Here is a 12,974-nt window from a genome sequence, read left to right on the forward strand (position 1 = left end):
ACAGCTTTAGCATGTGGAGTTTCTATTGATCTCAGATGATGCTCAGGCCAGAACATGTGGGATGTAATATTTCATAATAAAGTGGATTTGAATAGTGGGATGACTTCCCTGGTGGGTCAGATGGTAAAGAATCTGCCTGTAATGTGGGAGACCTGGGTTTGATTCCTGGGTCAGGAAGATCCCCTGGAGAATGGAATGGCCACCCACTCCAGTATTCTTACCTGGAGAGTTCCATGAACAAAGGACCCTGGAGGGCTACAGTCCTTGGGGTCACAAAGAATCAGACACGACTAAGCAACTAACACTTTGACTTCTGTCTGATGAGGGCACCCAGCCTCCACATCTCACAGTGGGTCTTGTAAAGTGATACAAATTGTTTGTATGTATTTTAAAAAAGAAAGTTAATGCTAAGTGCTAGTGATGAAAGAGATTCATAAAACACAGTAGCTGTTACTCAAAAGGCTGAAATTTTAGATAAATCAAAGAGTAGAACACTTAAGGCTCCAAAAAGGTTACTTGGGCTTTTAAAAATTTTATTTTACTGTATCTAGGGGTATTATGTGCTATATTATGTATCCATTACATGCTGTGTATTAGAATTCACACACTTAAACTTAATTTAAATAGAAGCTAAATCTACTTTTTCTGAAAGATGCTAAAGCCCATTTTTCATACTGAATGAGTCAAGTCCTTAGGGAGTACAGATCTAAAAATAGTCCAGGTCCCAGGAAGTTCAGGTGCAGAGGTTCTGCTTCTCTGGCAGAAGATGATGAAGGGGATGAGCAACTTATATAGAAATTAATTTCCCATAGCCAGTCTCCCCTTAGGACGGACCCACCCCTCATGTGTCTCAAGAGCTTATTTTGCATATGAAGCTGTAGACAAAAAATGAATGAGTTCAAATTCATTGCTACTCAAGAGCATGAACTCAAGGAATCACATAACTTTCTAATTAGAAAATAACTTAAGGGTAATCTCTTCCAACATCCTATTGTTTCAGAAAAAAAAATGCAGCAGACAGGTAGGCAATGTAATAGCAGAGTCAAGAACAAGACCCAGGGACTCTGTATGAGGCTTAGTCTGGTGGGCTGTCTTCCTACCACCTCTTGTTACAGACACTGTCTAACTTGTGTTTCATGAATGATAAAGGTAGCTAAACTCAATTCTATAAATCTATAAGCTTTATACTATTATGAAGCTTCAGGTGTCTTTTTTTTTTTTTTTTATTCCCCGTTCTGTGTCTTATCCTCTTCTCCACATGAGACCCGCTCCTTATATCTGTGGAATCTGTAGAGGGACTCCATCAATATTTACGTGGCCAGAAAGAAAGCTCTTTTTTTGTGGTACCAGGAATAATCCAAATGCTTTGTATTGTGAGTTGTAGCACAAGCACTATTTTATGTTGTATGCAAAACACAGAGACTGCAGATCGAAACAAATTTTAAAATACATTTAGAAATATCTCGAGAACCATTCTAAAGCTAAGAACCCTCTTATCCATGTAAAACAGGCCCTTTGCCTTTCATGGTGATACCATATATAACACATTATGTTCTGTGTTCTCTTTTTCTGTGGCAAATTTTAGTGACTGGGTATTTTTTCATATTGCAGAAAGCTGTTGACATGCTTCTGGACAATGAAGATAAAATTTCAGTGAGTGCCTTTATATGAATTGAAACAGATGAGTGTCTAAGACCACTATCACCATAAAGAAGAGAGATGTTTATTAGATAATTTCACAGCTCTATTTGTATCCTCATAACTCTAATTTAATTTTTTTTTTCCTATAGATTAAAAAAGTAGTGGAAGAATTAGAAGACAGACCAGAGTTGCAGCACGTGGTAAGCATGACAGTCCTCTTCTTTTGCCCTTTGATTGAACTGAGCAGCAAGTCATCTTCCAGTATTGGTTTGAGAAGACTGGAGTGAACACAAACACTATTCTGTAATTATTATAATGCAGCAGATGATCAGAATCCAGAGTAGGAATTAATAATAGATCAGGAACTTTAACTTTGACTCACAATTGAATTGTGATTTAAAAAAAAAAGAGTTATCACATTTTTGAATTATCAAACTATGCCTAGGAGTAAGCACCTTCCTTCTGTCAATTGAAGAAAAAAAAAAATACACACTCCGAAAGTTGATAATTAAATTGTTTTATTGAGCACATACAGAGAACTATAGCCTGGGAGAGCAGCCTCTTAGATAGCGCTAAGTGACTGTTCCAAAGAGGTCAGGGGAGCCAGGATGTATAGCAATTTTTTCTGGGAAAAAAACAAAAATATAGTGAAGCATCAAAAGAGGATTGTTAACCACAGACACAGAAAACAGACATCTCAAGTTAATGATTTTGGTGCCTTCCTTTGTATGGGAAGATGGTAGAGTCTGGGCTCATTGAAATCATCTCTTAGATATGCATCTTAACTGTCCAGGGCCCGTGTGTGTTTTTCTCCAAGCTGACTTCCCCTCAGGGTGCACTGTTGGGCTGGCTGCCGTGGCTTTGAGGGCTTGATGGTGGGCAACATGCATTATTTACGAATGGCAGGTCATGTTCTTTGCCCACAGTTCTCTGTCTGTGAAGTCGCTCAGTCATGTCCAACTCTTTGTGACCCCATGAACTGTAGCCCACCAGGCTCCTCAGTCCATGGAATTTTCCAGGCAAGAGTACTGGAGTGGGTTGCCATTTCCTTCCCCAGGGGATCTTCCCAACCCAGGGATCAAACCCCGGTCTCCCGCATTGCAGGCAGATGCTTTACCGTCTGAGCCACCAGGGAAACCCCCACACTTCTCTAGTTACCATTTAATATAATTATGGCATCAGTTATAGCCAAGCCAGTGCCCTGACTGTGCACCAAGGATACCAAGTTTTCCTGCTAAGGAAACACCACACAGAACACTCTCAGAGCAGAGCCTCGTTTTTTGACAGAGCCTGTGCGGTGGTGCCATGGGGTCCATTACTCTAGATTCCTTTTGTTGGGGTTCTCCTTTGATTCTCTGCATGGCTGTCATCATGGGAGCAAAACAGGAAGAGATGTTTTTCTTTGTCCTTTCAAAATGATACCAGAGAAGTCTTCAGTGAAAATGGGGGTTGTTCCAGTAGGCCTGTGAGCATCATATAAGACTGCTGTATCTTTGCGCACCTCTTTGCACCCCGGGAGAAGGGTTAGGAAATAGAGCATTTATAAGTCATTTTCATGCATTGAAGCTTTTGAAGACTCCAATGTAGGAACGTGAAGTGACTTGGGGGCGGGGGGCGGTTGTCCCTTTGGTTGTTTGCTCAGTGGTCTTCTGAATGTTTTTTGCTCTGTTGTTCATGATTGAAAATCTCCAGATTATCTGCTTACCCACGCAAGGTACCTCTGTGTGGGTCATCGTGGAATTTGTTTGCAAAGCAGTGATTTCTGGCTCCCTTCAGCCGTGAGACAGGATTACAGGCGGCAGGGATCAAGTGACAGTGTCACTGGGGCAGCGGTAGAATGGCGGCAGCGCTCACTCTGAAGTGGCCCATCGTCTCCGTCAGGCGAAGAAATGTCTCTCTGCGTTTGCCCCAAAGATGTGACAGAACCTTCTTAATCCATCTGCACCTCTGGGAAACAGCAGTATGTCAGCTCTTACACTGACGCCATGCCAGTGGAATGGCCGGAGTCTTCATCGGAGCAGGGACTTCTCTCCGACACCCCCAGTTCTTGCCTGAGAGCGAGGGGAGCGGGTAACCCGAGGAGGGGTTTCTCTGTGTGCTGTGTCCTGGTTGGGCTTATACAGTGACTGTATACGACAGCAAGTGTCAAGCTCCAGCAACTTCATTCCCCGTCCACAACTTCAGGGCAGGCTGATGCACGGTGTCGATGAACCAATCTGATCAAGGGGGCACATGCACGGATGCACTTGGTGTGATGAAGTCTTCCCACCTCGGGTGGGTTCTAGGGTGTTTGTGTCCATTTAACATGAACTAAACATTGCAGATGACACCACCCTTATGGCAGAAAGTGAAGAAGAACTAAAAAGCCTCTTGATGAAAGTCAAAGAGGAGAGTGAAAAAGTTGGTTTAAAGCTCAACATTCAGAAAACTAAGATCATGGCATCTGGTCCCATCACTTCATGGGAAATAGATGGGGCAACAGTGGAAGCCGTGTCAGACTTTATTTTTGGGGGCTCCAAAATCACTGCAGATGGTGACTGCAGCCATGAAATTAAAAGACGCTTACTCCTTGGAAGGAAAGTTATGACCAACCTAGATAGCACATTAAAAAGCAGAGACATTACTTTGTCAACAAAGGTCCGTCTAGTCAAAGCTATGGTTTTCCAGTGGTCATGTATGGATGTGACAGTTGGACTGTGAAGAAAGCTGAGCGCCGAAGAATTGATGCTTTTGAACTGTGGTGTTGGACAAGACTCTTGAGAGTCCCTTGGACTGCAAGGAGATCCAACCAGTCCATCCTAAAGATCAGTCCTGGGTGTTCATTGGAAGGACTGATGCTGAAGCCGGCCACCTCATGCGAAGAGTTGACTCATTGGAAAAGACCCTGATTCTGGGAAAGATTGAGGGCAGGAGGAGAAGGGTACGACAAAGGATGAGATGGCTGGATGGCATCACTGACTCGATGGACATGAGTTTGGGTAAACTCCGGGAGTTGGTGATGGACAGGGAGGCCTGGCGTGCTGTGATTCATAGAGTCGCAAAGAGTCGAATGCAACTGAGCGACTGAACTGAACTGAAACATTGAACATCGATTTCTGACTTCTGTGCAATCTGTTGATCCCCTTGCTACTACTCCAAGTAGAAAGTGAATCATTCACTGCCTTGAAGGTTCATTAACTTTTTCAGTCAGAAAAAGGAATCAGCTATGAAAATGGATTCAGAACACCTGACTCTTGATTTTTTTCACTTTTTGAGGTCCCCAGTGGAGGCAGCATTTCATGGCAAACACAGATCTCAGTAAAACTTAAGGACAGGAGATTTAGAAAATACAACAATTAATTTAGCACTTGCTACTGGAGTTATTTTTAAGAACATGTTCTTGCCATGCCTCTACCCCCTTTTATATAAAGGATGAGAATTTTTACAATCTAGGAACACCACTGATCAAGCATTTTATTTCTGAGGTGAAGCAGATGATGGTGAGAATATTAACAGCGCCTGTCATTAACATTTCTGCAGTGCCTATTCTGTGCCGGGTGTGGTTCTAAGTGATTTACAAATGGTAACTCATTCAGTCCTCACAACTGAAGATTTTTGCCGATAAAGAAACTCAGTCACAAAGAGGTTAGTGACCTGCCCAGGGCCACATGGTCGGTAAGAGGCAGATACAGGACACTCGGGGCCATTCTAGGAAGTACCAGCACCTCCTTGCTCTTACCGAGGTTCCTTTCCACTTCCCCTTCACCTAGAGATTTTTCCCAAAAACTGCTTTTCCGCCAGCCTGTCTGTGGCTGAAAATAGCAATGTTAAACAGGTATCAGTTCCATAGTTTAATATCCCTTGTTTATTCCTTTGCTCTTTTTAGTATCTGCATAAGCTTTTCAAAAGAGACCATCATAAGGGACAGCGCTACCATGAGAAGCAGATCAGCCTTTATGCTGAATTCGACCGACCCAACTTGCTTCCATTTCTCCGAGACAGTATCCACTGCCCCCTTGAAAAGGTGAGTCCCAGATGCCCCGGCTCAAACACTGCGAGGTGAGAGTCGTCACTGTTGGTAAGCTCTGGGTTCTTCTAGTATTCTGTCTCTGCTCATCCATCCGCGTTCAAGGGAAAGACTGGCTTTCCAGGCATGAGGTTTTGCCAGGCATTCTATCACAATGGGAGGTCCTATCTGATCAGATTTTGGTGAGGACCTCAAGTATCTCTATTCCAGGTTTAACTGGGATAAAGGTCTGATCCAGGGTCTAGAACTCAATCAACCATAAAACACTGTCTGGAGTCTGATGTATTTACCAGCAAAGTCAGCCTGGGAGGGGGACACGAACCACCCAAAGCCAGAAGCAACTGCCCCGGTCAGGACCCCAAGTTGATACATAACTTCATTCCTGCATCCTGTGTGCTGTAAATACCCACATGATGTACTTTTCTGTTTCTCTGTTACACCCAATTCCATTACAGTTATAATGTAGTTAACTGTAGTTATAACTATGGTTTCTAGTCTCCCACCATCCTATAAATTCTTCAAGGAAAAGGAGTTTGTTTCACTGAGTCTCATAAACTTGGTAGCCAGCCACACATTAGATACTAAATGTTTATTGCATGTCAGTCAAATGAATGAATAAGTTAATACCTATGAGGTTCTAGTTAGGGCTGAATATGAATTAGTAAGTGTTATGAGCCTGCTGTTTCAAAATAAACTACAATACTCACCATGTGTGTACTAGAACCTGGGCGATTGAAGACCCTCAGCTTTGTTTCCCGTGGTTCTTCACACCATCTGGAATGCTCTCTACCATCTACACATGTCTTCCTGAATTAAGATGGCCAGAGAGCAAGTACTTTCTACCGTCAGCCATATGTAGCAACAAAACAAAGTGACCCATGAGAGACACGTATTAAGAAGTTGACTGACAACATGCAATGTATGTGCAATCACAGCTTTTCTAGTTGCTTCTTCAGCCCATGATGATTAACTTCAAATGTGTTGAATACTATGAACCAGTTTCAGCTCAGTGGGTTTTCTGAATCTACAGTTAATTAAAAAAAAATCTTGCCTGCATATTAGTTTATGAAAAACATTAACAGTTTACGTTTGGGCCCTAAGGCTTTTACTCAAGAATAAATTTGGAAACACATCATCTTAGAAAAGCAAACGTTCCTCTCTTTTCTCACTTCTGAATCTATCATCTAGGAAAAGAGGGAGAATCTTCATCTTTGAACTGTGCCCCTGTGTTTGTACCTCACTTTGAAGGAAACATCATGTGTTTCCAGGCAGACCTGGCCTTGTCGTGTTGACTCCTCAGCCAGAGCCCCGCACACGAGGGTGATCAGCACCCACCCAGGCATCCTTCTTCCCCTTTGCTGAACACCATACAAAGCCTCCACTTGGATTCCAGTACGTCCGTGTCTGGAACATGCTTTCAACCCATTTGGTTTACAGTTTTCCAGTCTGGTAGTGTTCAATGGAAAGCACACTGCTCTGCCCACAAAGAGAGCATCAGAAATTCTCATCCCCACACGTGATATTTCTAATACAGAGAACTCACTTGGAGCATTGTGTGGGCCCTTTGGAATTTTTCTCTCTGAGCTACTGGGAAAAATCAATTGCAGATAAGAGAATTCAACACAAACCTGAGAACAATTATATTTGAAGTAGTTTTTTTTTTTTTTTTTTTTAAGATAACTTTCAGTGGAAAGAGAATTTTGAACAAAATGTATTTGAGACAGTAATGGTTGAAACATGTCACTATAATCAAGTCATTAGGCTTTCATGTTAAAGATCTTTGAGACATCTTTATTAGAGATTATCTTTGCCTGAGACCCCATTGTGGGAAGTCTGTATATTTGCAAAAAATATACCACTGTCCTTGCTTAGGTACACCAAGCCATCTTGAAGCAGATTTTCTTGACTTTAATTCATGCAGCATCTCATTCCTTTCTCCCTAGAAATAATAACTCTGTGCACACTTTGTTTCATCTTAGAAACAAATTCCTTTTACATTTACTTGTAACACAGAAAAACTACTGACTCATAAAAACCTAAGTAGATTTCCCCCCAGTCTAGAACTATAAGACAACATGCTGAGCCTTAGAACCTGAGTCTCTAAGTTCCCAAATACTTTCCACTGTGGTAAGGAATCATCTTTTTCAGGTTTAAAAATTTAATTAAAATAATAACAACAGCAATACTAATAAAGATATTCCTCAATATTGCAAGAATTGTGAGAGACATCAGTTTTTCAACTGTTCATTCTTCTGTCATTTCCAGGTGTGGTCATCAGGCCCTAGTTTTCACATTCGCAAATCTGATTTGCTTATGCCTAGAACAGTTAAAAGCAAAATATTAGCTTTATCAATTAATACCTGAATTTATGGTCACTCTCATATCTAATTGCATTCACAAGGTGGCAGTATATATGAATCTGGAGGAATAAAGTAGGAGATGCATAGTTTACTAATTTTCCTTAAAGAAAAATAAGACTGTATAAAAGATGATGGGGTCAAGGCTATGTAGAAATCATTATAAAACTGATATGGTAGATAGGGCTGATAAAATTTCCATTAGTTAACACCCAAATTTTTAACTCTGTTACTTACCTTTACATTAAATAAGGAAAGGAAAAATTTGAGTATTATTTTTACATCATATTTTACTCAATTTTTGTTGTTATTCTGTCTTGTCACTTGTTTTCTATTCTTTTTTGCACACGTGCACGAATGTATGTCCTGTTACCTACTTTTTCCTCTAGATGGAGCACTATTGCTCGGGAATATTCAAGAATCTAAAAGAAAACATGCTTTTATGCTTTGTGTATGTGCTCAGATGTGTCCAACTCTTTGTGACTCCACAGACTGTAGGCTGCCAGGCTCTTCTGTCCATGGAATTTTCCAGGCAGGAATACTGGAGTGGGTTGCCGTTTCCTACTCCAGAGGATTTTGACCCAGGAATCCAACCCAGGTCTCCTGCGTCTCCTGTATCATCCATGTTTCCAAGAGCAGTTTGGATGAAAGGATTAAAAATAAGAGAGCAGGGTGTTCTGAGACCCAGAAGCTGCCGTCCCACATTTCTGGTTCATCTCCATGGTGGATACTGGTCACATAGCTCTCCTACCACCGGAGAGGCCTTGAGGTTTTAATTCTGGGCAATCACTCAACCAACTATAATCTTACTACTATAGAAGAAATGGGCAATAGATACTAGGGAACATCTCGCCATCTCTGCCACATCTCTTTTTAAATTTTTGTTAGAGAATAGTTGCTTTACAATGTTGTATCAATTTATGCTATGCAGCAAAGTGAAACAGTTATACATACATCCCCTCTTTTTTGGATTTCCTTCCCATTTAGGTCACCACAGAGCACTGAGTAGAGATCCCTGTGCTCTATAGTAGGTTCTCGTTGGTTATCTATTTGATACATAGTGTAAGTTGTATAGAAATGTCGATCCCAGTCTCCCAATTCATCCCACCTCCTTTCCCCATTGGTGTCCATACGTTTGTTCTCCACCTCTGCGTCTCTATTTCTGCTTTGCAAATAAGTTCATGTGTCTCATTTTTGAGATCCCACATATCAGTGTTAATATGACATCTTTTCTTTTTGACTTCATTCTGTATGATAGTCTCTAGGTCTGTCTACATTTCTGCAAATGGCACAGTGTCCGTCGTTTTTATGACTAATATTTCATTGTATATATGTAATATCTTTATCCAGCCCTCTGTTGATGGACATTTAAGTTGTTTCTGTGTCCTGGCTGTTGTAAATAGCTGCAATGAACTTTAGGGTGCATGTATCTTTTTGAATTATGGTTTTCTCCAGGTATATGCCCAGGAGTGGGACTGGTGGGTCATATGGTAACTCTGTTTTTAGTTTTTGAGGACCCGCCATACTGTTCTCCACAGTGATGGTATCAATTTACATTCCCACCAGCAGTGCAAGAGGGTTCCCTTTTCTCCACACACTTTCCAGCATTTATTGTTTGTAGATTTTTTGATGATGGCCATTTTGACCAGTGTAAGATGATATCTTGTTGTAGTTTGATTTGCATTCCTCTAATATTTAATGATGTTGAGCATGTTTCATGTGGTTGTTGGCCATCTGCATATCTTTTTTGGCAAAATGTCTGTTTCTAGCTTCCCCTCATTTTTTTGAATGGGTTGTTTTCTGATGTTGAGCTACATGAGCTGTTCGTATATTTTAGAGATTAATACCTTGTGGGTTGCTTCATTTGCAAATATGTTCTTCCATTCTGAGGGGTTTTTTTTTTTTTTGTCTTGTTTATGGTTCCCTTTGCTGTGCAAAAATTAAGTTTAATTAGGTCCTATTTTTTTTTTGCTTTAACTTTCATTACTCTTAGAGGTAGATCAGAAAAGATGTTGCTACAATTTATGTCAAAGAGTATCCTGTCTATCTTTTCCTCTAAGAGTTTTATAGTGTCCAGCCTTACATTTAGGTCTTTGATCCATTTTGAGTTTATTTTTGTGTATGGTATTGGGAAGTGATTTAATTGCATTCTTTTACATGTAACAGTCCAGTTTCCCCAGCACCACTTATTGAAGAGACTGTCTTTTCTTCATTGTATATTCTTGCCTTCTTTGTGATAGATTAGGTGACCATAGGTGCGTGGGTTTATCTCTGGGCTTTCTATCGTATTCCATTGATCTATATTTCCATTTTTGTCTGCTACATTATTTTTAAAGGAATTGTGTGAGTGATCAAATTAGTGATGTTTCTTCCTCATTGTGACCTTCAGGTCTTCTCATTTTCTCATTTAAATGATTGTGTACCTGGTGGCTCAATGGTAAAGAATCCACGCCAGCAAGATCCCCTGAAGAAGGGAATGGCAACCCACTCCAGTATTCTTGCCTGGGAAATCCCATGGACAGAGGAGCCTGGTGGGCTATACAGTCCATGGGGTCCGGAAAGAGTTGGATATGACTTAGTTACTAAACAACTCTAAAACATTATCTTAGTTTCATTCCAATTCTAAAGTAAGGTGTTACTTTGTTTTTAAATGGAGTATGATTACAATGTTTCTGTGGAACAGCAATGAGTCAGCTATGTGTACACCCTATACCCCGCCCTCTCGAGCCTCCTTCCCACCCCATCATCGCCGTCCCACTCCAAGTCACCACAGAGCACCAAGCTGAGATCCCTGCGCTCTCTAGCAGCCTCCCACTAGCTAGCTAGTTTACACGATTGTGTGTATATGTCAGTGCTACTCTCCCAGTTCGTTTCACCTTCTCCTTCCCTCCTCACCCCCATGTCCACCAGTCCATTCTCTACATCTGCATCTCTATTCCTGCCCTGCAAATGGGTTAATGTGTACAGTTTTTCTAGATTATCTATATAATGCATTAATATATGGTATTTGTTTTTCTCTACACCCTGTATGACAGACTCTTGGTTCATCCAGATCACTACAGATAACCAGTTTTGCTCCTTTTATGGCTGAGTAGTATTCCATTGTATATATGTACCACATCGTCATCCATTCATCTGTTGATGGACATTCAAGTTGTTTCCATGTCTTCACTACTGTAGTAGTGCTACAGTGAACATTAGGGTGCACATATCTTTTCAGTCCCACTTTTGACAGATCCTTGAACAGAGTTTTTTTCTAGACCCTGTAAGCCAGCAGTAGAAATATTCCCACCCCAGTATTTAATTCTTTATGCAGCAAATGTTTACTGCTCCATACAGGGAACATACAGCTGTGAACAGTAGTCCTTTCCTGGAGCTTACAATCCAATGGAAGGAAATAGGGCTTAGACCAGTGCCATGAAGAAACCTCAAGTAGCAGAAAGAGAGAAAGCTTTGTGGGGAAGAACCTTTGTTTCAGCATCTTGCTTCCTGCCTTTGCTCTGGAATGTTCTACCTCAAATATGTTATCAGTTAAATTGTGTAGGATCCAGCGCCTCTCAGGGAAATCTGGACAGCTACAAGCAAAACTTAGGCTTATTTACTTCTGCTTTGTTTTTAAAGGGAGGCAGTGGAGAAATTCTTTCAAACTTGTATGTTTAAGTGACTATAGATATTTGTTTTTATATGATAACACATAACATTTTTACCTTGCTTTATTTGAAGGCTCTTGAGATTTGTCAACAGAGAAACTTTGTAGAAGAGACAGTTTATCTTCTGAGTAAGTAGCTTTGATTCATTTTGGTCCCCATAAACTAGAGTGGGGTGACAACGTGATATAAATTTTCCAAGAATGGACATAGGTTTTAGACCAAAGTAACAGAGGTTAAAGCCTGTTTTATATAAGAATTTAATATTTGGAAAAGGAGACTTCATAGCTCAATAAAGAAGGTAGCATTATTTAATAAATGCTACTGAGATAATAATTAGTATTGTGTAATAAAACTATCAGTTTACACTTTACAGTGTAAATCAAAATAAATTGTGGATGGGTTGACAAATTTGTTTTTCTTTTTCTGCTTTTCATCAGAAGGAAGTCAGAATCTGACAGACCTGGTTTCACATTCCAGATTTGCCATTTAGTAGCTATATGATCTTGGCAAGTGACTACCACGTCTGTCCTTTTTTATAAAATTGAAATAGAACATACTTCCTTGGATTACAGTGATTACACGAAGTAATTCATGTGAAGCACTTAAGTGACTACTCAGTACAAAGTAAATACCTAGTAATTAGGATTTATTTATTTTAGTAAGTTTCAGTTGTCACAGAATGAAATTCGCTTTTTGTCATGGCTATCAAACTATGTAAACAAATAGAGAGAGATGTGATTTCTCTTAAAACATTTAAATAAATTATCCTAAACGTGTGTCTCACATTGTTCTAGGCCGAATGGGTAACAGCCGAAGTGCCCTGAAGATGATTATGGAGGAATTGCATGACGTTGACAAAGCGATTGAGTTTGCCAAGGAGCAGGATGATGCAGAACTCTGGGAGGATCTGATCTTATATTCCATCGACAAACCACGTAAGTAGAACACCCATCTGCCTTTATAACGTCTTTCTCTCCATTTAGCCAGTTGTGTCTAGAGTAAGAATCATCTCAAGATGCACTGAATTTAAAATGTCGTGAAGTGCTCGCTTCAGCAGCACATATACTAAAATTGGAACGATACAGAGAAGATTAGCATGGCCCCTGCGCAAGGATGACACACAAACTCGTGAAGCGTTCCATATTTTTACAAATTAAAAAAATCATACACCATGACCAAGTGGGCTTTATCCCAGGAATGCAAGGATTCTTTAATATCTGCAAATCAATCAATGTAATACACCACATTAACAAATTGAAAGATGAAAACCATATGATTATCTCAATAGATGCAGAGAAAGCCTTTGACAAAATTCAACAC

General features: G+C 40.4%; 1 protein-coding gene and 1 non-coding gene across 3 annotated transcripts in view; both read left to right on the top strand.

Annotated features, from left to right (window-relative positions):
- Positions 1-12,974, top strand: part of VPS41 (VPS41 subunit of HOPS complex) — a 409,984-nt gene that overhangs the window by 381,172 nt on the left and 15,838 nt on the right. For both annotated transcript variants that reach the window (XM_043463545.1, XM_043463546.1), the window contains 5 exons: positions 1,612-1,653; positions 1,791-1,841; positions 5,507-5,644; positions 11,728-11,782; positions 12,449-12,589. In XM_043463545.1, the coding sequence (XP_043319480.1) occupies positions 1,612-1,653; positions 1,791-1,841; positions 5,507-5,644; positions 11,728-11,782; positions 12,449-12,589 (427 nt within the window). The remainder of the gene's footprint in view (positions 1-1,611; positions 1,654-1,790; positions 1,842-5,506; positions 5,645-11,727; positions 11,783-12,448; positions 12,590-12,974) is intronic.
- On the top strand, positions 12,696-12,802 carry LOC122438949. The gene has a single exon (XR_006268694.1). It is a non-coding gene; the product is annotated as a U6 spliceosomal RNA (small nuclear RNA).

The sequence above is a fragment of the Cervus canadensis genome, chromosome 3 (assembly GCF_019320065.1).
Source record: "Cervus canadensis isolate Bull #8, Minnesota chromosome 3, ASM1932006v1, whole genome shotgun sequence".
Lineage (NCBI taxonomy): Eukaryota > Metazoa > Chordata > Mammalia > Artiodactyla > Cervidae > Cervus > Cervus canadensis.